Source organism: Neolamprologus multifasciatus, chromosome 7 (assembly GCF_963576455.1).
Source record: "Neolamprologus multifasciatus chromosome 7, fNeoMul1.2, whole genome shotgun sequence".
Lineage (NCBI taxonomy): Eukaryota > Metazoa > Chordata > Actinopteri > Cichliformes > Cichlidae > Neolamprologus > Neolamprologus multifasciatus.
The window spans coordinates 41163476-41184739 of record NC_140445.1 but is presented as its reverse complement, the minus strand read 5'-3'; the positions used below and the strand labels follow the sequence as shown (position 1 = coordinate 41184739).

Genomic DNA, 21264 nt, shown 5'->3' with positions numbered 1-21264 from the left:
CCAATCAGATGTGGTTTTGATTTTGAGTATATAGAGGTTTTGCAACATATCCTTAGTATTAAATAATTTGATATGGCATCCTCTATTACTTCTTCTTTGTGCAGGTCTCATCGTTTTCCTGAGCATGATGGTGGGAGCATTTCTGTGGGGAGGACTGGCAGACAAAGTTGGCCGTCGGCAATGTCTGATTCTGGCATTATCTATAAACTGTATCTTCGCATTTATGTCTTCCTTCGCTCAGGGTTACAGCTTCTTTCTCTTCTTCAGACTTCTTTCTGGCATTGGGTAATGCACACACACACACACACACACACACACACACACACACACACACACACACACACACACACACACACACACACACACACACACACACACACACACACACACCTACAGGCCAGTGGACACTGTTTCAATGATGAGATGTAATCATTATGCAAATGTACTGTTTATAAGGTTGAGGAAACCTGCAGTCAGCTGAGACTGAAGAAGTCACTTGGATGAGTGATGAAAATGTTTCTCCTACTGGAAACGCTACATCCAGATGGACAGAACCAACTTTCTGGGACTTTGATTCTAAAAGCTTTGATTCTTACATTTTCAAGCATCAGAGTCCAACAAAGGTACATTAGCTTCAAAGACAGTTTCACTGACGCTGGTTAACAGGAGCTAACAGCAGCGTTACCAACAGTTCAGCATATCCTCAACAACTCACCTCAGTAATGCTCTCATCAGCCGAATTGAGCTTGTCTGACTCTCTGACTGTCTGACTCCTTTCACACAGTTTTAAAGCCTTTTTCAAAGTAAATTAGGGTGGATGCTTTTTACCCCACATTAACAGCTGAGGTAAACAGTGGACTGACAGCCATCCAGAGATAGGGATGGCTGTTGGATCTAGAGCTGGTCCAGACAGCAGCAGAAACACGCCTTATAAGCTAAAGTGTAAATGTAATATTTTGGTCTCTCTTAGTTAACTAGAGATTATCAACTGAAGTTGGAGTAAAACACACCTTAGTTGACTGGAATCTCCTCAACCCAAGTGCAGAACATTTTTTTACACAATGTAGAAGTAAATGAGGTTCCATATTGAGCCAAATTGCATTCAGATGGGACACATTTGTTTTCAATGTTTTTCTTATAATGGCCATGGCTATCTTTTCTAATTTAGCCAAGACAAGTGTGTTTTCTGTCAAATTAAGTTAAATTAAGTTTGCAGTTGCTGTGCTTAAACTTACGAAGGTGTCAAAATGGTGTAATTTAGGTCATTGGGTTAAAAACAATACACGTAAAAGACTTAAAAGTATTTGAGAAAGAGATCTGGATTGTACTCTTGATGAGGGAACATGGAATTCAATTATTTCTGAAAATGGGCTTTAAATCAGGGAAGCTAGAGGTAAATTTATCCTATATAAAATTCTCAGCAGGTACTATTACATACCAACGAGACTTCATAAAATGTGCATGAGTAAAGATGACGTGTTGGAAATGCCAAGAAGCAAAAGGTACTCTGCTGGATGCTTTGTGGGAATGTCCAGTGGTCTTCCCAATATGGGAAATTGTTTTAAAATACATGGAGAGCTGGGACAAATGTAAATTACAGAAATCCCCAAGATTGTGCCTACTGGGGGACAGGGGTGAGGTGCCACATCTAAATAAAGTAGGCTTCAGTGTTAAACACTGGGCTTGTGACCTGTGTTTGTCTTATTTTAACACCGTTGAAAGAATCTCAACCCTGAATGTGTGGAGGGTGAGAATGACTGAAAATGTGGCATGTGGGAAAATGCTGGGAAGACTGAGCAGCAAAACACAGATTCTAGTAGAACAATGGGACAGTTTTTGTTTGTATGTATCTACAGCATCAGGGTAAGTTATAGTTTGGATCAAGTGTCTTGTGTGTGCAACAATAATCAAGCACTGGTTGATCCCTCTGGTGTCTCTCCTGGAATTTATAAATATGAACTTCTTAGATCAAATCTTCTGAACTGCTCATCTGACAGGAGACAAAGGGAAGAACCACTTATCTATTCTGAACAACCCATTGTGACGTCTAGTCACCGTTGTTCACATCTATCACCCGATGTCCAGCTACATCCTGTTATCCTCTCTCTTACTTTTCTACATACATGATTTAAAACAAAGCTGAAACTTTAAAATCACTTCATTACATTTTCTTCTTTTCTATGTTGTCGTGTAACATGACTTCTTAGTAATTCCCATTTGAACATTCAGTTACATATGGATGCACTTCACTTCATGTCTCACATGAACATCCATCTGCACATCTTTTTATTTCCAATGCTTGGGAATACTTTTTCTCTTCAAAACTCTGTGAATATAATTTATTTTATTAAATCATACACCTCAAAGTCAAGCATTATTTTAGAGTTACCTTAGAGTCGGACAACCCACCCCAATCTTCAGTGATGTTGGCCATGTTTTCAGACTGACAGCACTGCAAGTCCAGTGACGCTGAAGGAGGCCAAATTGAATTCTGGGGTGGCTGTGCCATCAAATGTCACCTTGTTGCGGTTTAGAATGTGATATAAATTTCAAATGAACTCTTGTTGCCTCCAAGAAAACGTCAGCTTTGCTCAGAATATCTTTACATATCTTTGCTCTGTGATTTTCAGTGGACTTTTTCAAAAACACAACCTGCTTATGTGTAGCATCTGTTTTCTTAATTTTTTTGCTCTGGGGGAATATAATAATCTTTAAAATAATGTTGTGGCTGATTATTATTTAAATAATAATCCTTACTATCTTCTTTTCTGTCTTTGCTCTCAGTATTGGTGGCACAGCACCGATCGTGTACTCGTACTTCTCAGAGTTTCTTCAGATGAACAAGAGAGGAGAGCATCTGTCCTGGTTGTGTATGTTCTGGATGATTGGTGGGATCTATGCTTCATTCACTGCCTGGGGAATTATACCCAGATATGGTAAGACTGTTTTAAAAATGAAAAAGGATACTTTACATTCTTGCTTGTGAGCAATACTGACCAGTGAGTGCATTCACACCTTTGGTGGATGTGGTTCAGGAGAAAATGGAGCTAGACTTCTTATTGAAGAGCTGTGGTTCAGCCTCTTACTATGCCAGTCTACATGCCACGTATATTTTTAAACACTGGTTGTAACTTTTGAATAACAGTGGAAAAATATTGATATATTCATTGCTCTTTAGATAGATTTATGATACATTTCTACTTCTGACAGTTTGAAGTAAAACCTTAGTGTAAGGAGAAAAACCTCAGGAAAGCAAAGAATCACGGGCCCAGAGTTAATTCATGTACATGGGCGAATGCCTGACCACGTTCCGTCAACTACAGAGACGTGCAGGAAAAGCGCGCCAGGCATCTGCTCAGACTTTATTATATACTGTCCTACTCATGGGTGGAGTACAAGTTCAGGAAAAAACAACTTCTTATCTGGTGATTGCATACGAGGCTGCACAGGATGCAGCCTTGCAAGACAAAGATGGACAAGTTGATTAACGATCTTGTAGTGGGTTAAAACAATACATGTGGGTGTTGTCTAAACTTGAGCAACTTCCTCATGTGGTCACTTTGTTCCAGCTAAAGAATTTGCTGACACGCTATGTACAGGCATTACTACGAAATTCAAATAAGGCTAAACAATTATTAAGGTAAAATCTTTTAACACTTAGTATTTTTCTCAAAACTTGTAAACAGTGATTTGTGTGTGTGTGCATGCGTGTGTGTGCGTGTGTGCGTGTGTGTGTGTGTAGGCTGGGGCTTCAGTATGGGCACAGAATTTCAGTTTCACGCCTGGCGAGTGTTCGTCTTGGTTGCGGCTCTCCCTGCAATTGCTTCTCTGGTTGGACTTACCTTTATGCCCGAGAGCCCACGTTTCCTCCTGGAGGTGAGACTGTTAGCATGGTGTTTCTTTGTAAACCTGCCTGCAAAGTGTACACATGTGGAAAGAACATAGCTGGCATAGTTGTTAATCAATTTAAAAGAGACCATGAAAGTGTTGTTGGAGATCACTGAGATAGTTCACATTCACTATAGATGAACACTGACAACAGTTTTTTTTTCTTTGTAACGTTTTTCCATGGCCGTGTGTAAGTTTGAATACATCTGCCTGTGTTTGTTTATGGAGCAGAATGGCAAACATGATGACGCGTGGATGATCCTAAAACAGGTCCATGACACTAACTGGAGAGCCAAGGGGCAGCCGGAAAAAGTCTTCACTGTAAGTAAATGATTTTAATTAACAATAATGATTCTTATTGCACTTTCAAATAAACTGATTTTTGTATTTGATGGTAACTTTTTAAATGTTTATTTACAACAATAAAGCGAAACCGCTCAAGGATAACTAACAGCTTACGGCACGCATTAATGTTAAGTGAAGATTTTCACTTTTTTATAAGTGTCATTTCTGAATTTACCTTTACTTAACCATGCACTGACACATAAATATATTGCTCTAATGAGATATTTAGTAACACAGTCATTATTCTGGTACTGTCATGGTTTCCTGCTTCTTCTTCTTCTTCTTCTTCTTTTGCGTCTAAAGAGACATCTGTGGCTTCTAATTTGTTGATGGAGCAATAATCTATTATATTTATCAATCTGCTTGTATTATTGGCTGAGTGTCTACCCTTGATAAAAAAAAAAAACTGTTTGGTCAGAATATATTGTGAATGGAGGGATTTTTTCTAGCTGGATCTTTGCCGGGTTTAAGTAGTAGACTAATGATGTTTGCAGATAGAGTCTAATCGTTCTGAATTTGAGTGACCATTCTGAAAAAAGTAGGAGCCGTGTAGGCCAAAATTCTTTGTAAAATTATGCTGGAAAACCATCTTGACCTGGGGCTTTATTTCTCAGGAGATGCTGTTGGGCTTCATCATTCAGACATTGAAAGCAGTGAATCCAGACCCACAATTTGTTCTTCAGTTTTAGATTAGATTAGATTAGATTAGATTAGATAGAACTTTATTAATCCATCTGGTGGGTTCCTCCAGGAAATTCAGTTTACAGTTGCAGAACACCAACAGAAGTTGCATATTACAGAGTAATATCAAATAAAGGGGAATGAGGGAGTGCGAACATAAGCATAAAAATATAGCATATATACACATATATAAATACTAGTGCTGTCAGCGTTAATCTTGTTAAAATGATGTTAACGCCATAAACGCATTATCGCCCCGTACGTGGGGCTGCACAATGCTAACGCGTTAACGAGCTCATTGTGCTAATGCGTTGATGAGCTAACCACGCTAACACGTTGACTCCGTGCAGCCCCACGCACGGGACGATCCGCGTTAATGAGCTAACGGAGATTTGTCACGTTAATGCAGTTATGGTGTTAACGTCATTTTAAGAAGATTAACGCTGACAGCACTAATAAATACAGAATATATAATAGAAATAAATAGGAATACTAGTGAAATATACTCATTAATGAGATGTAGACAGCCAAAGTATAATGCACATTTCAACTATTGCAAGTCTATTGCACAGTGAAAAAACACTACAGCTTAGTCGCCCTCCTTTATCCTCCTGTTTCCCCTCACTCTCCCCTCCAGCGAGGAGTTAAACAGTTTGATGGCGTGTGGGACAAAGGAGTTTTTAAGTTTGTTGGTCCAAGATTTTGGGAGAAGCAACCTGTTGCTGAGCAGACTCCTCTGGTTGTTTATGACCATATACAGAGGATGCCCAGCTTTCTCCATAATGTCCTGCAGTTTCTTTAATCCTCTTCTCTGCCACTGACCCCAGAGTGTCCAGCTTCATGCCAACCACAGAGCCAGCCTTCCTGATTAGTTTTTTCAGCCTGGATGAGTCCTTCTTTGCTGTGCTGCTCCTCCAGCACACCACAGCATAGAATAGTACTCCGGCAACCACCAACTGGGAAAACATCCTCAGGAGCTTCCTGCAGATGTTGAAAGACCTCAGTCTCCTGAGGACATACAGGTGCTGCATGTTACATGACCAGTGCAGTTTGTTGTCCTCCCACAATCCAAGGTACTTGTACTTGTTGACCACCTCCTCTCCCTCTATCTGAACTGGCAGTGGACCTGGTCTGGACCTCCTGATGTCCACAACCAGTTCCTTGGTCTTTGAGGTGTTGAGTTGCAGGTGGTTTGTGCAACTCCATGTAACAAAGTTCCTCACCAGACTCCTGTACTCCTCTTCCTATTCACCCCCAGATACACCCTATGATGGCTGTGTTGTCTGCAAACTTCTGAATGCATGATTCAGAGTTGTAGCAGAAGTCAGAGGTGTACAGGGTAAAGAGAAGAGGGGACAGCAGAGTTCCCTGTGGTGCCGCAGGTTAGAGCCCAGATAAATGCCACACTCAGTTCCAGTAGCACTCATCTCTACATCAACTGTTCAGAGGAGACTGTGTTAATCAGGATTTTATGGTCAAATAGCTGCTAAGAAACCACTACTAAGGAAAAGCAACAAGCAGAAGAGATTTGTTTGGGCCAAGAAACACAAGGAATGGACATTAGACCAGTGGAAATCTGTGCTTTGGTCTGATGAGTCCAAATTTAAGATCTTTGGTTCCACCTGCCGTGTCTTTGTGCGATGCAGAAAAGGTCTCTACATGCATGGTTCCCACCATGAAGCATGGAGGAAGAGGTATGATGGTGCTTTGCTAGTGACACTATTGGGGATTTATTCAAAATTGAAGGCACACTGAACCAGCATGGCTATCACAGCATCCTGTGCAACATGCCATCCCATCCAGTTTGCGTTTAGTTGGTCAATCATTTATTTTTCAACAGGACAATGACCCCAAACACACCTCCAGGCTGAGTAAAGGCTATTTGACCAAGAAGGAGAGAGATGGAGTGCTGCGACAGATGGCCTGGCCTCCACAGTCACCTGACCTAAAACCAATCAAGACGGTTTGGGATGAGATGGACCGCAGAGTGAAGACAAAAGCGTCAGTGCTCAGCATCTCTGGGAACCCCTTCAAGACTGTTGGAAAACCATTTCAAGTGATGACCTCATGAAGCTCATCGAGAGAATGCCAAGAGTGTGCAAAGCAGTATTCAAAGCAAAGGGGGGCTGTTTTGAGGAATCTGAAATATAAAACATGTTTTGAGTTATTTCACGCTTTTTTATTTCATAAATAATTCCATATGTGTTCATTTGTAGTTTTACAGTGTATATAGTCATGAAAATAAAGAAAAAGCATTAAATGAGAAGAGAGAAACCAAGTCTGTTCTGCTATAAATTTATGTTATAAAGTAAAGTAAATATACCTAATTCCTATCCACATTATTAATTCTATTTTTTCGGTTAAGAAAAATTCACATTGAGAACCATGAGGCACCAGTCCACCATTGGATTTCACTGAAACAGCTACTGGTTAAAGCAGCTGCTCTTATTTTAAAATGTCTGGATGAGAAACTAAAACTGATGCTAAAGAAATCTGTTATGTTAAGAAAAAGCTACTTGCAGGAAAAGCGCGCCAGGCATCTGCTCAGACTTTATTATATACTGTCCTACTCATGGGTGGAGTACAAGTTCAGGAAAAAACAACTAAAAAAGCTAAAAAGCAGTGTTTTTCAAAAAGTTTCCTGTTTTGTTTTTTGTTTTTTATAGGTGGTGCACATCAAGACACCGAAAACAACTGAAGACGGTTTTTTCGAGGTTCAGAGTGTAACAAGAACACCTGTACAACGATGGGCTGTACGCTCACTGACACTCTGTAAACTGGTATGTAGGAACACAGACTGGATCAGCATCTCTAGCTCAGAATCTGGCTTGGACTTATTTTGTATTATTGTAGGTTTTTTACCTTACAATATAAGGTGCCTATTGTGATTTAGCGCTATATAAATGAAATTGAATTTACTGAGGGGTCAGAGAAGGGTGAATGTGGGTTTGTCCTAGTTAAATGTTATGTTCCCCCTGATAGTTCAAGGGATGTCAAGAAATAACAATAAAACTCTCCAGGTTGAAAGTGTCAAAGGACATGACACAAATGAATTTATTATTGTTATTATTATTACTTTAATTATTTATTTGTTAATAACTTAACTAAAAGAGACAGAGAAGCTACTATCACCACCAAAAAGGAAGCACACAAAACATGTAGTTTGGTCAAACAATTATAAATGATCAAAACACACTCTTCTCCGCTGACTAGGAGGAAAGTTACAAGCAAACAGAGCTCAAATTTGCTTGACACAAACCTCCAGTGTTAATTTTGTCAGAAAATTTTGACTAAAAACTTTTATTAAACATAATTTACACATCTTAAGTCTTTTTGTTTTGTTATACTTTTAGTAGACTAAATCTAAAGTTGATTTAACTTTAAGACTAAAATATAAAGTGTAAAAGTTTGTCATGTTTTTACTGGTGACCCATATGGAAAAGATATATATAAATCTTATAAAGTTTTTATCTGTCTTGTATGAAACTTGTATGAAAAGCATACAAGAGTGAAAACAGATATAAGATCCCTTGAAAAATTATATAATGAAACTTGTATGTTTTGTATACCTACTAAAAAAATATATGAAAGTAATGAGAAAGTGGCCACTTTCATGAGTAAATCATATATGTTTTTACTATTTCTTTTCCATATGGGGAGAGTTGATCCACATGGTTTAAAAAGAGTGATTTTTCACACCTGTAGTATTTAGTCCATGCAAATGGGACTCTGCTGTATTCTCCCATTTGGTGAGGTTTGTTTGTGCAGGTGTGAACACAGTAAACTGTCAAGGCTAGTGAAGCGGACTCAGGTGCAGACCACTAGTTCCTTCAAACAAGAGTGGATTTATTTACAGCGATTCCCACAGGTGCAATATATATACAAAGGTGTTCGGGAAAAGGGTCGGGGTTCAGGGTCCAGGAGTGACAGGGGAAGGAGTCCAGGGTGGGGGCTTTCCATACACAGACAACAGCTCCTCTCTTCACCACCACTCGTCTTGCACACGCTCAGTCACAGTTGCTCAGGGTCCAGGGGAGATCTACACACATATAGAGAGACAGTCAGCTTCCAGGTTCAGAAGTACTCACGAGTTCAAATTACAGGTTTGCAGGGCGACTGACGCTGATGGCTCAACGATCCAGCAACGAGTAGAGCAGACTCGCCATCTTAAGTAGTACTCTAATTCTCGTAATCAGCGGCAGGTGTGCTGATCATCCCCAGGTGCGTGGGCCAGGGGCGGGAGCCCATACTGAGCTCCGCCCCGGCAGGAGAAAGAGAGAGGGAGAGGACGAGAGAGAGAAAGAGAGCAGAGGCAAGAGAGGAGAATAAACAACACAAAACATAGCGCCTGACTGCTGTCAGCTGGCGAGGTGCGGGGACCATGACATAAACACAGGCTACGTCCACACGTACCCGGGTATTTTTGAAAAGGCAGATTTTTCTATGCGTTTGCACCTTTCGTCCACACGTAAACGCCGTTTTCGGTCACTGAAAACTGAGATTTTTAAAAACTCCGGCCAGGGTGGGTATTTTTGAAAACTCCATTTTTGCATTTACGTGTAGACGAGAAAAACAGAGAAAACGCAGCGTCAAAGGTGTGCGCCTTTTTTGATGTCACACTGTGCGCCACGTTATTGTTTCGGTGAAATGAATTTCTACAATACTGTTACTGCTAATTGTACTCTCTGCAGTGTTTAAATGCTTACATATACACACACAGTTACTGTCCCTCCACACATACAACTCGGTTCTGCTTCTATGCCCCAGCTTTGTTTACTATTTCCCACCGAGGCTTCTAGACTTCTGATTGGCCAACATTTTTGCACGGTTAGGAATATATCGCCACCTGTTGCTTTGGCATGTTCCTAGCAGCGTTTTCCTTCATTTCTGCCTTTACGTGTGGACGGGATTATTTTAAAAACGAAAACGGAAAATCTCCGTTTTCAAAAATACCTGTGTACGTGTGGACTTAGCCACAGTGTGGACCAAAATAACCGCACCGAGATCCTTTGGACAGGCTGGTCTCGGTACGGTTCAAAAAACCCCTCCAGAGCAGTTTGTTTAATGTCTGAGCATGTGCTGACCCCGATCCGAGCCAACTATCATGTGTGTTGCAGGTTTAAGCTAAAAAAACACATCCTGCTGTATGCTTTGTATTCTCAATGCGGGAACTATAGTTGTGTCTCTACGGGCTAGCAGCTAGCCATGAAATAACCATAAATTCTCTGTGTTCTTCAGCAGTACAGAACACTGCACTTTTGTTTCTCTTTCCCCAAACACATCTGGCCAATGAGTTTACTGAACATTATTGTGTGGTTTGTAATTATGGATTTTGGCTTATTTGGAGTTCAATTGGATTTTTGTTGTGTGAAAACGAAACAAAGCAAGACAAAAGCTACAAGTTTACAAACTCATTAACTGATTCAGACCAGAGTAAATGAGCTACAGGTGTGTGTGGCCAAGGAGTGGGTTCAGTGTGTACACGAGGCTGTGGTTGGCTTGGATGCATGAAGATCCTGCACCACCAAAACCTGGTTGGGCCCTGGGCATTGTTGGAGGAAGAGTGGGTAAAGGTTAGGTGTCGGAAATGCATTCCTGCCCATGCACTGTTGGCTCTGGGTCCATTGTGCAACTGGCACCACCAACATTAACAGGACGCTTACATTAGAGCCTCTTATTATGTGTTTTGTTTGGGTTCCAGCAATCAGAATCAGAGAAATTGTATTAATCCCGGATGGAAAAAAAAATGTAAAGATTTCGGGTCATACTCAAACTCAGGCTGTCCACTCTCAGCCACGCTCATCCGACTGCGTTTGATCACCAAAATTTTCTTTTTTGAAAAAGTGGAAATGGGTTAACAAAAATGTGGAAAAGCAAATGGTGCTGAAAACAAGCTCCACATTCCTTGTCTTCATAGTCGCCACTTATAAAGACGAGGCAATTAGGTACATGTTGTGAGGGAAAACTTCCTTGTTTTGGAAACAAAGCAGTCAGTGGTAATAAGTAAAAACTGCATGGTTCTAGGCTCATTCTGTGTTTGTATATGTAAACCAGGTGTTGAGGAACGTGGCATCTCTCCTTTCTGCAGAGCTGAGATTTGCTACACTCTTCATGGCTGTCATCTGGTTCTGCATGGCTTTCAGGTAAGTTCCCAATTTCAATTCAATTTTTGATTACATTTTATTTATATGCTGCCAAATCACAACAACAGTTGCCTCAAAGCACGTAAGGTAAAGACCCAAAAATAAAAGGGAGAAAACTCCAACAATCACACAACCCCCTTTGAGCAAGCACTTGACAACAGTGGGGAGGGAAAATTCCCAAATTCCCTTCAACAGGAAGAAACCTCAGTCAGAACCAGGCGGGCAGCCATCTGCAACAACTGGTTGGGCTGAGGGGAGGAAGACAGGATAAAAGGCACACTGTGGATGACAAACAGCTAGAGATGAATAATAATTTATGCATAATGAAAGCAGTGGTGTATAAATGCATAGTAAGTTGAAAAAGGTGAATGAAGAAGAAATACTCATGGAAAACATGCTTTCTAATGGTTAAATTCTTATTTCCAATCCAACTTTATTTATAGAGCACTTTAAAAACAACATGGCTGACCAAAGTGCTTTCCAGTAAAAGAAAAACAGATAAAAGTTAAAAACCATACATTAAACAGACAAAGAAAGTTAAATAACAATAAAATAAATACATAAATTAAAAAAGTGATAAAATAAATCAGTAAATATTAAATATTAAAACAGGAGTAAAATAGACAATAAAATATACAATAAATAAAATTAACAAAGTAAAAAAAGACTAAGAGCAACCAAAAGCTGACTAAAACTGACTACAAGCTGACTGTGGTCCTTCTCCTTAAAAGCCTTAGAAAAAAGGTGTGTTTTTAAAAGTGATTTGAAGATTTGAAGTGTTGGGGCAACTTATTCCATAATTTGGGGGCCACAACAGCGAACCCATGTGGAAAAGAAATAGAAAAAACTTATAAAAGACTTGCATCAGATTTGGCTTACTTCATATAGTGAATCATATTTTCATTATATAATTTTTCAAGGGATCTTATATCTGTTTTCACTCTTGTATGCTTTTCATACAAGTTTCACACAAGACAGATACAAACTTTATAAGATTTATATATATCTTTTCCATATGGGAAAGCTCAGTCCCCCTGATGTTTCAGTCTCGACATGGGGACAGCAAGGAGTGGCTGGTCAGTTGATCTGAGAGACATTTGTGGAGTGTATAGGTGTAGAAGGTCTGACAGGTAAGTAGGAGCCAGGCCATTCAAAACTTTAAAAGCAAACAATAAAATTTTAAAATGGACAGGAAACCAGTGTAAAGAGGCAAGAACAGGGCTAATGTGCTCGTGTTTGTGTGTACCTGTCAGCAGGCGAGCAGCAGCATTCTGGACCATTTGCAAGTGGGATAGTGAAGCCTGATCAATACCAATATAAAGTGCATTACAATAATCAAGTGGTGAGTGGTCACAAATGCATGTAAAACTCTAAGTCACAAAAAGAGATAATAGGTTTGACTTTAGAAAGCTGCCTCAGTTGAAAAAAGCCATTTCTCACCGCTGTACTTATCTGTTTGTCCATTTTAAGAGCTGTGTCAATTTTTACTCCAAGGTTGGTGACAATTGGTTTGACACAGGATGTAAGAGGACCCAAGTCAGGTGGTGGGACACCAGGGCCACTCGGCCCAAATATAATGACCTCAGTCTTCTTTTCATTAAAATTAAAAAACATTCAGAGGCAGCCATGCTCTGAGGCATGCTCTTAAGGCATTCAGGGTCATTATGTTTCTGTCATGGCTACCGGACAGACTTACAAGCAGACAGAGTTTTTTGCAAACAAAAGAAGACAATTTATTAACAACGGGGAACACCTCAGTGCTATATATATGTACAGTGAATTGGGAGGGGGCTCCAGGGAGAGGGGGTAATCCCCATACTCACTCCTCTTCAGCCACACCACCACACACAGGAAGGGTCCGTAATCTGGTCCAGGAGGGGGACATTCAGGAGATTCAACGTTCCAGCAGCAAACTGCTCTGTGCCACTGCCTTAAATAGTAGCTGGGGAAATCAGCCAGATCAGCAGCAAGTGGTGACAATCACACAGGTGTGTGGGCCAAGCGCGAGAGCCTGTAACGAGCTCTGCCCAGGCAGAGAGGAGCGAGGGGGAGGAAGAGAAAAACAAAACCTGTAGCCAGTGTGAGCCAGCCAGAGAGACACGGGGACCATGACAGTTTCAGGGGTAGATAAATCTGACAGTCATGTGCATAACAATAAAATGAGACTTTATGTTTCTTTTAATAATATGGCCAAAGGGAAGTAAAGAAATGCTAAAAAGAAGGGGCCCGAGGATGGATCCTTGAGGTACACCACATGGGAGGGGGGCAGAGGATGAATAAAATTTACCAAGTGAGACTGAGAAACTTCTGTCAAACAGATATGACCTGAACCACTCCAAGGCTGTGCCTCTAATTCCAACATGATGTTCTACGCGAGAAATTAAAATGTTGTGATCTACGGCATCAAAAGCTGCTGTGAGATTCAAAAGCACAAATAACACGGAATTCCCAGAGTCAGCAGTTAGTAAAATATCATTAAAAACTCTCAAAGTGCAGACTCTGTGGTGTGAAGTGCTTTAAAGCCTGATTGAAATACCTCAATTTTTTTTTGACTGTTTAAAAAAGTCTGCAGCTGTGAAGACACTATGTTTCCAAAATTTTAGAAACAAAAGGAAGCTTTGAAATAGGTCTGAAATTATACAACAAAGAGGCATCCAGGCCAGGGCGTTTCAGCAGAAGCTGGACCACTGCCTGTTTAAAAGTTACAGGTACATCGCCTAAAGTCAGGCTGCTGTTAATAAGCCTTTGAATATAAGGTCCAATAGTGTCCCAAACTTCTTTTAAATAAGCGATGGCGAAGGACATCACTGGGAGAGCCAGACTTGATTTGGGTAACAATTTGCCCCAGATAAGACAGAGACACGTGGTCAAAATGGCTAAAACTGCCAAAGGTGTGATAATAAGTTATTTGTAAAGAAATTCATGAAGTTGTTACTAATTAAGGTTAATCTCCTAAGACCCAAACTCTTCCAGTGGCATGCATCTTTTAATTCTCTTTGATATTTGGGCTGATTGGGACCTGATGAATGTAAAAACAAAGAATTGCCAGATTTTTTTTTTAACCTGATTTTTGTTTCTGACAAAAATGGGATCCACATATGCGGATATTCGTTTAAAATTTCAATAGAACAGTGGCAGCATGATGTCCTCGTAAGTTGATATCAGGCCCTTGTAGAGCAAAATTTAGTATTTTGGTCTAAATAACCCAAAATGTGATGTCCAAATATGTGGACGCCAGGTCCTAAGAAGTTAAAGGAACGGTTCGCTCAACAGACCTTTGACATTTTGTCACCATGGCTACAATGCTGAAGAAAAATCTGGTGTTGTTTTTTCTTCAATAGTAAGATTAGCAAGATTTATGCTTTTGATAATTACTGAGAATAGTAAGATTTTCCAGGTTTAGGGCTGTTTTAAAGAGCAGCGATTCATTTTTCCAGACTAAATGAAGATCTGATAAATAAGTGATACACCATTTCATCTCCAGCTTATGGTTATCTGCTTTAAGGTGCACATCTTAGAGTTACACCAGGGAGTCAAGTACTTCTTACTAGAGACTTTCTTTTTCAGAGGAGCAGCAGGATTCAGAGTCACAGTAAAGATGTAATACTATTGTGGGAGTCGAGTTCAGGTAGCTTACCTGCACGGTTTCTTAATAGAGTTATAATTTGGGAAATCTTTAAATAGTTGTCTACCAAGAGCTTGATGAGCAGATATAGAAAGGACAGCCTCCAGGAGAAACTCCACCCACAGGTGGGTCAGCGAAGCAGAGATTTCGTTCTAAATACTTGCTCCCTGGTTTTTAGATCGCTGAGGAAAAAATTACCCTAACATGAATTGTATACGGTATTACCTCACAACAGATATGGGAATGAAATATGGCAACATTGCAGTTCACATGTCAGAATCCAAAATAGAGTCTAAAGTGATATGATGACGAGTCACTTTTATTCTTAACCTTTTGTTAATTCAGCGTCTCATGTTTTTACAGCTATTATGGCTTGTCTGTGTGGTTCCCTGACATGATCAAACACCTTCAGCATGAAGAGTATGTGTCTAAGGTCCAGGTAATGTCATCTACTCATAAAAGAGAGTTTTTGATGCTATGTGTATTTTTTGCAAAATATATTTTAACATTTATTTCAGCTTTTTGGGGGTAAAAACAACAACAACAAAAATTCACCCTGATGACACAGAAGTCAAACCACTTACAAAAACTCATATATCGAATATAATAAACTTGGCTTTAAAGGGTTAAGTCAAAATGAATCTGCTGAATAAAAGCAAAAGTACCCAAATATTTAAACTATATCAATGTCATAGCAGACAAAACAAGATTTGAGCACAGAAAACAGATTTTCATTGTTTTGTTTCTCTCTAGGTTATCCATAAAAAACAAGTGGAGAACATGATTTTTGACTTTCCTTTGGAGAACCAGATCCATGAAGAAGTAGTATACATCCGTGACAAGTAAGCTTTAATGCTGCTTAAATTCACTGCTGGCTTGAGGTTTATCTACTTAAATATGCTGTAATTTAATATTCATTAGCTGCTGTTTCCCCTCTCATCTGAGAAGCTTCTTCAGTTCTAAGAGCAACTGGTGGAGAGTCCCAGATTTTAAGGCCTATGGGAGTGTCCCCAACAGGGACATGGACCCCCTATTGACCCTCTACCTAATCAAGATGTGAGAAAAACGGGTTTGGGTCACAATCAGCCAAGGTTTCGGGTGAACCCATTGTGAAACCTAGCCCCACCTTATCATGGGATGTACTGAGGTCAAATGGCCCAGGATGTGAGTGGGCGTTATTCCGTCTGGGAAGGGATCTCAAAACTGGATTATAGATGGCAGACAGTTGGTGTCGTAAGCCACCACCTGTTTAAAGATGGTTGTTCACAGTGGACATAGATGGCTTCTTTCACTCCTCTTTCACTGTCTTCTCTGTCCAAAATGTGAACATTGACGTCCTCAAAAGAGTGACCTTTGTCGTTTAGATCCAGATGGACAGCCGAGTCTTGTCCCGTCGAGGTGGCTCTTCTATGTGGCTCTTCTAAGATGATCTGCTGTCTGAACTAAGGAAAGAATGGTTTCTTTTGTCCTGTCTGGTCTAAGAGAAAGATCTTCATTAAAATAGGGATTTGTGTTGGTGTGTGGGACTGTAGCCGATAAGTTTATATTATTAAATGGTAAATATGAGACAATGCATTTTAGATTATTTTATGGAGAAATGCAAAGTGATGTAATGAGTAGTGCAACTACTTAATTTCTCCTGGGAGTAAATTGTTAGGTGATCGATAAGGAAATCAGAATCACTAAATTCTAAATAATTTACATGCCTAGTCATAGAGACTGTGTGCATGACGGTCCATGTGGACACTGCCTGTGTCATCTGTGCTTAAAGTGATAGAGCCAGTAACCTAACAATCAGAGGCTTGGTGAAGTTATCCTCACTTCCTTCTGGACAGATACAGAAGCCCGAGCTTCCCCTGATTCATCCATCGGAGTGCAAGTGTGTGAATTTTAGATAAAAGTACTTAGGTATAGGTAAAAGCAAACTCTAGAGACAAGGGAATCTACCAGTAGCCCTTAAATCCAGTGATGTGAAAAAGCACCCAGGCAGTCTCACAATGATGTGTATGAGGTTAGTGCAATCTGGTAGAGGGGAGAACACATCAGCAAAGGGCTGCTGCAATTCGGAAACATCTGTTCTCTAGGCCATCACAAAGGAGCATAACAAGACTGATAGAATTTGTTTGTCTGCCTGTAAATCAATCAATCTATCATTCGCCAGGCTCATTAGACAGTCTTCACCAGTCTCCATGATCGGGATAATAAATTTGCCTTGCTTGTGCCCTGTCAGTTGGTCCCACCTCATAATCTTCATCATTCATTTGCCATGTGACTTTGAAGGGCCCTTGCCACTTGGCAAATAATTTAGTGGTGGAGTAATGGAGTAACATAAGCACTTTATCTTGTGGTATCCAGGCAAATAGCATTTCACAGGGAAATGGAATTGGAGGCCTGGAGTACCTTCTGCACCGCAAGCAACAGAAGATCCAATCGCCAATACAATCAATGGTCCTAGTAGTTTTCATCATTACTAATGAACTTATGAATTGTGGGTTTTAGAGTCTTATTCAGCTGCTTCAACAGGCCATCTGTCTAGGGGTGATATCCACTGGTCAGAATAGACATAATACACAGGAATTCATAAAGCTCTCTCAGTGTGTGGAACATGAATGATGTGCTCTGGTCCGTCAGAATCTCTTTCAGGATTCCTATGAGAGGAGATAACCTGAAAGTAGGGGTGGGTATTGATAAGATTTTCACGATTCCGATTCCATTTTCGATTTTGTTTAACGATTCTCTTATCGATTCTTTTTAAAAAAGGAGAACACTAAGGTCGATTAGCTTAGAACTTTGTTTTATATCTTCTCTTTGAACAAGATAGAAATTTAGGAGTAACATGGCCTTACAAACCCAACAGTGAGATCTTAAGAGATCCAGCCTACGGCTCTTCAATGGGGTGTCACGGGGTCCCCAGAAAAAAACATTGTAAATGTAAAATAATAAAATAAACATTATTCTGTAGCAATAACAAAGTATAACATAAATTATTCTGTAGCAATTACGCAAGAATATCCAGTAATCTCCCTGCCTACAATTAAACACATTCACTTACCGAAAATCGGGGCATCTGCTGTGGCAAATGGGTGCAAGCCTTTGACCACAAACTTAGTCACTGCTCGGTGACATTCGTCTATCCTGGCCTGAAAGGAGACGCTAACGGTAGACTGCAGCGAGAACTGCCAGCATCTGAGCCAGACTCTGTCTGTCTCATCATGGTCACCTAAATACACAGTAATGGCAGGTTTTGTAATGTAATGTAAGGCAGATCGCGCTAACATAATATGCACTGTTAGTTGACTATTTATCTGCCGCATTAACGGGAGAGGATGTGCAAACGTTACCGCTGCTGCTGGGTTGAGATTCACAAGTCCGGAGCGGAATTAAAAACACGACATTCATTTAAGGTTATCGCGTGTTTTGTGAGCAAATGCTTTTGCATATTCGTAGTGTTTCCTCCCTTAAATGAAATATCTACTTTGCAAGTATTGCAAGTTGCCCTGTTGTCATCCGTTCTCGTAAAGTGTAATCAAACTTTTGAGCGGTTGAGCCGCCATGTTTCCTGCCAGGTAAATGACGCTCCGCAACGTGGTGACGTCATTTGGGGCGTCTGGAATCTATAAGGGAATCGTTTGCAAAAATGGCAAACAATTCCAAGGAATTGAAACAGTGGGAACCGGTTCTCAACAAGAACCAATTTTCGATACCCATCCCTACCTGAAAGTATACACCGCAACAGTGTCAGACAACTTGATGTCACCAGTGAGGGCAACACACATTCCAGAACATTGTGATCACATCACCACACATTGACCCGACCCAGCCTTCAAACCCCAGCCAGTCTATTTACAAAATCAGCAGCTGCGTAAAGCAGGAACTATTTGTGGCCTTGATTCTCTGTTTTGGCCCTCTATTTAATTTTCACCAGAACTATGGGACACCTGTGAACACTGTTATGTGCATGCTTAAAATCCACACACAATAACTCCACCAAAGCTCAGGGTCTGAACCAGGTTCTGGTGGATTAGTGACTGTCTACAGCCTGAATCCACTCATGCCTGGTGTATACTACTACTGCCCATCACCCCTCCCAGGGTATGGGCCGCCAAAGGTAGATCTCCAGAGATTTCTTCAGATTTGGTGTATACCCCATATACCACATTGCATTCTTACTGGATGGTGTATGTTCATCCTGAGCCTTTGGAGAGCTAGTGGCCCAGACCACCTGACCAACCTCTTTGAATGTACACTCATTCTGAAAATGCCTGGGACGGGTGGCAGGTGTTTGTTCTGCAGGTTGGGTACAGGTACATGGTAGCTAGGCATGATGGCCACATCCCCACCTATTCTGATGTCTGCAGTGGAAGCATATAAATGAATATCTGTCACCATCAGCTCCAGCAGCCATTGTTCTCATTCAGACTCCCCCAGCTCCAGCCACCTTGGCAGCAGTAGGGCGAAAAACGCACAGTCCTGTCTGCTTTGAAAATGGTAAATGTACTGGTATTTATATAGCCCTTTTCTACTCTAAGTGAACAACCAAAGCACCTTTTACTACTATGACCTTGGAGACCGAAGGTGGAGAGGTTGCCATTCCCAACCGGGACAGCAGGTTCTGCAGCAGCTTGGTCTACTTGTCCAACAAAGCCTGCAGCGACTCTAGGGGCTTAAACCCATGCTTGCTCTGGGTGCCACACAGCCATTTCAGCTAACATTTGCACCAGTGATGCTACTGGCTGCACCATTTATTACTCAGATGTCATCTAGTGGATACCTTAAGCACCAGTGTGGCAATAGCTAGTTCTGCTAATAAGGATGAGGGTCAGCTTATGATTCATTTAGATATTTATTTGACACACTTTCAAATCAATTCAATAATATTCAGTTCATTTTTTTTAAAACACCAAATCACAACAACAGTTGCCTCAAAGTGCTTTATATTGTAAGGTAAAGACCCTACAATAATTCAGATAGATAAGTATTAATATCCTCCTGCACAGCGATAAATATAAGAATATAATTTAGTCTTGACATTTTTATGGCTTGTTACTGGTATGCTTTCTTGGCATAAGCCTAAAGAACCACAGAACCCTTCCTGTACCATGTGATTCCTGGCTCAGTTTGTCATAAAATAGTTCCTACAGGTGAAAACTAAAAAGGGTGAGTTGGTATTTGACTGAATAAAAATAGCTTGGAATGGACAGGGATTGAGATGTAATGTATTTTGGTTAAATTAAGGGCAAGTATGATTTGTGATTTGGGCTGTACCTCTGACTCTGAAGGACAAGTCATTAAAAAGGACATCCACAGGCATCGGATGTTTTTATCTGTCTTCAGAGTTGAGCTAAAGCTTCAAATACAGCTGTTCCCAAAACATATTGCAGCAATTTGTTCGTATTACCAAATATATATTAAAAAACAAACAACGACAACAACAGCAAAACAATATTCACCTATACTTAATACTCTAACTCTGGGTATTTTAACATAGGGGTTAGAGCTAGAGCTCTACACTTGGGCAGGTACCGTTCACAGCTGAACCTTAGCATTCCCAAATAAGGGAATGCATCTTCGAGTTTTAAGTACAGATATAATGTATATTTTGTTATATATTTTACAAACTTCTATGCTCTTTTAGAATAAAATGCACAGAATCGGGTTTAACTTTCAGTTTGACATGAACCACATGATTATAACAGGGCTTCTTTTTCCATATATTGTATTGCCATGAAGATTGTTCCACCATTTTCACTCCAACAAGCTTTTGCATGCTTCAACTTGTGTCAGTTTTGGATTTATGCCCACTGTCCATTCTGATTCTGTGCTGATAGCAATAGAAGTGAGAGTCCATGTTTTCCATTTCTCAGTCTGTATTCTCACCTGTACTTGTGTTCTTGTAGATTATTGAGCATCCTTTAAAAACTTATATATAAACAAGTTCTAATTAAATCATTATCTTCTGCTGATTCAAATATGAGAAATCTGCCAACAGCTAAGCTTGAGGAATGACTGGTCATGACTTACCTGAAACAGGAACAGATGAAATGCAAACTAGAATAAATTTTGCTGTGATGCTCATGAATTTGGGTTAGGGTTAGGCAGGAAAATACAACGTTAGTATGGTGCATTATGTATTTACAATGCTGCTTGAAACCATACCTACACTCCATGTGAATATTGTCTTATGGTCATCATTTCATCCCTTTAAAAACTCTTTTCCAGCACTTTCTAAATTGTTGTCACCTACAGACAACACACTAGGCACATAAAATGTATGCTTACTTCTTAGTTCCTGAAACTTCAGAAACACTATGCAGGGACCCTCTGGGGACAAAACTCCACTTAGTTATTTAGTTATTCAGCTTAAACAGAAACTGATAAAATGAGTCCCTTAAATAGTTTCTTCTCCCTCGTTTAAGTACCTGTTAAGCAAATATACCTGTAGTGGAGTTTTTGATTGTAGATAATTTTGTTTCAGTGCAGTCATGTACTGACGTGTTGATATGTAACATTTACCAAGAAAGCTGTGGTTCTATTTTGAAATTGCCCTTCTGTCCCTAAGGATTTATATTCCTGAGGTAAATT

At 40.2% G+C, this 21264-nt stretch overlaps 1 protein-coding gene across 5 annotated transcripts in view; it reads left to right on the top strand.

Annotated features, from left to right (window-relative positions):
* LOC146514930 (synaptic vesicle glycoprotein 2B-like) overlaps positions 1–21264 on the top strand; it is a 37384-nt gene that overhangs the window by 10393 nt on the left and 5727 nt on the right. For all 5 annotated transcript variants that reach the window (XM_085167433.1, XM_085167437.1, XM_085167434.1 and 2 more), the window contains 8 exons: positions 105–285; positions 2785–2936; positions 3743–3876; positions 4120–4209; positions 7581–7694; positions 10969–11057; positions 15046–15121; positions 15436–15524. In XM_085167433.1, coding sequence (XP_085023559.1) covers positions 105–285; positions 2785–2936; positions 3743–3876; positions 4120–4209; positions 7581–7694; positions 10969–11057; positions 15046–15121; positions 15436–15524 — 925 coding nt within the window. The remainder of the gene's footprint in view (positions 1–104; positions 286–2784; positions 2937–3742; positions 3877–4119; positions 4210–7580; positions 7695–10968; positions 11058–15045; positions 15122–15435; positions 15525–21264) is intronic.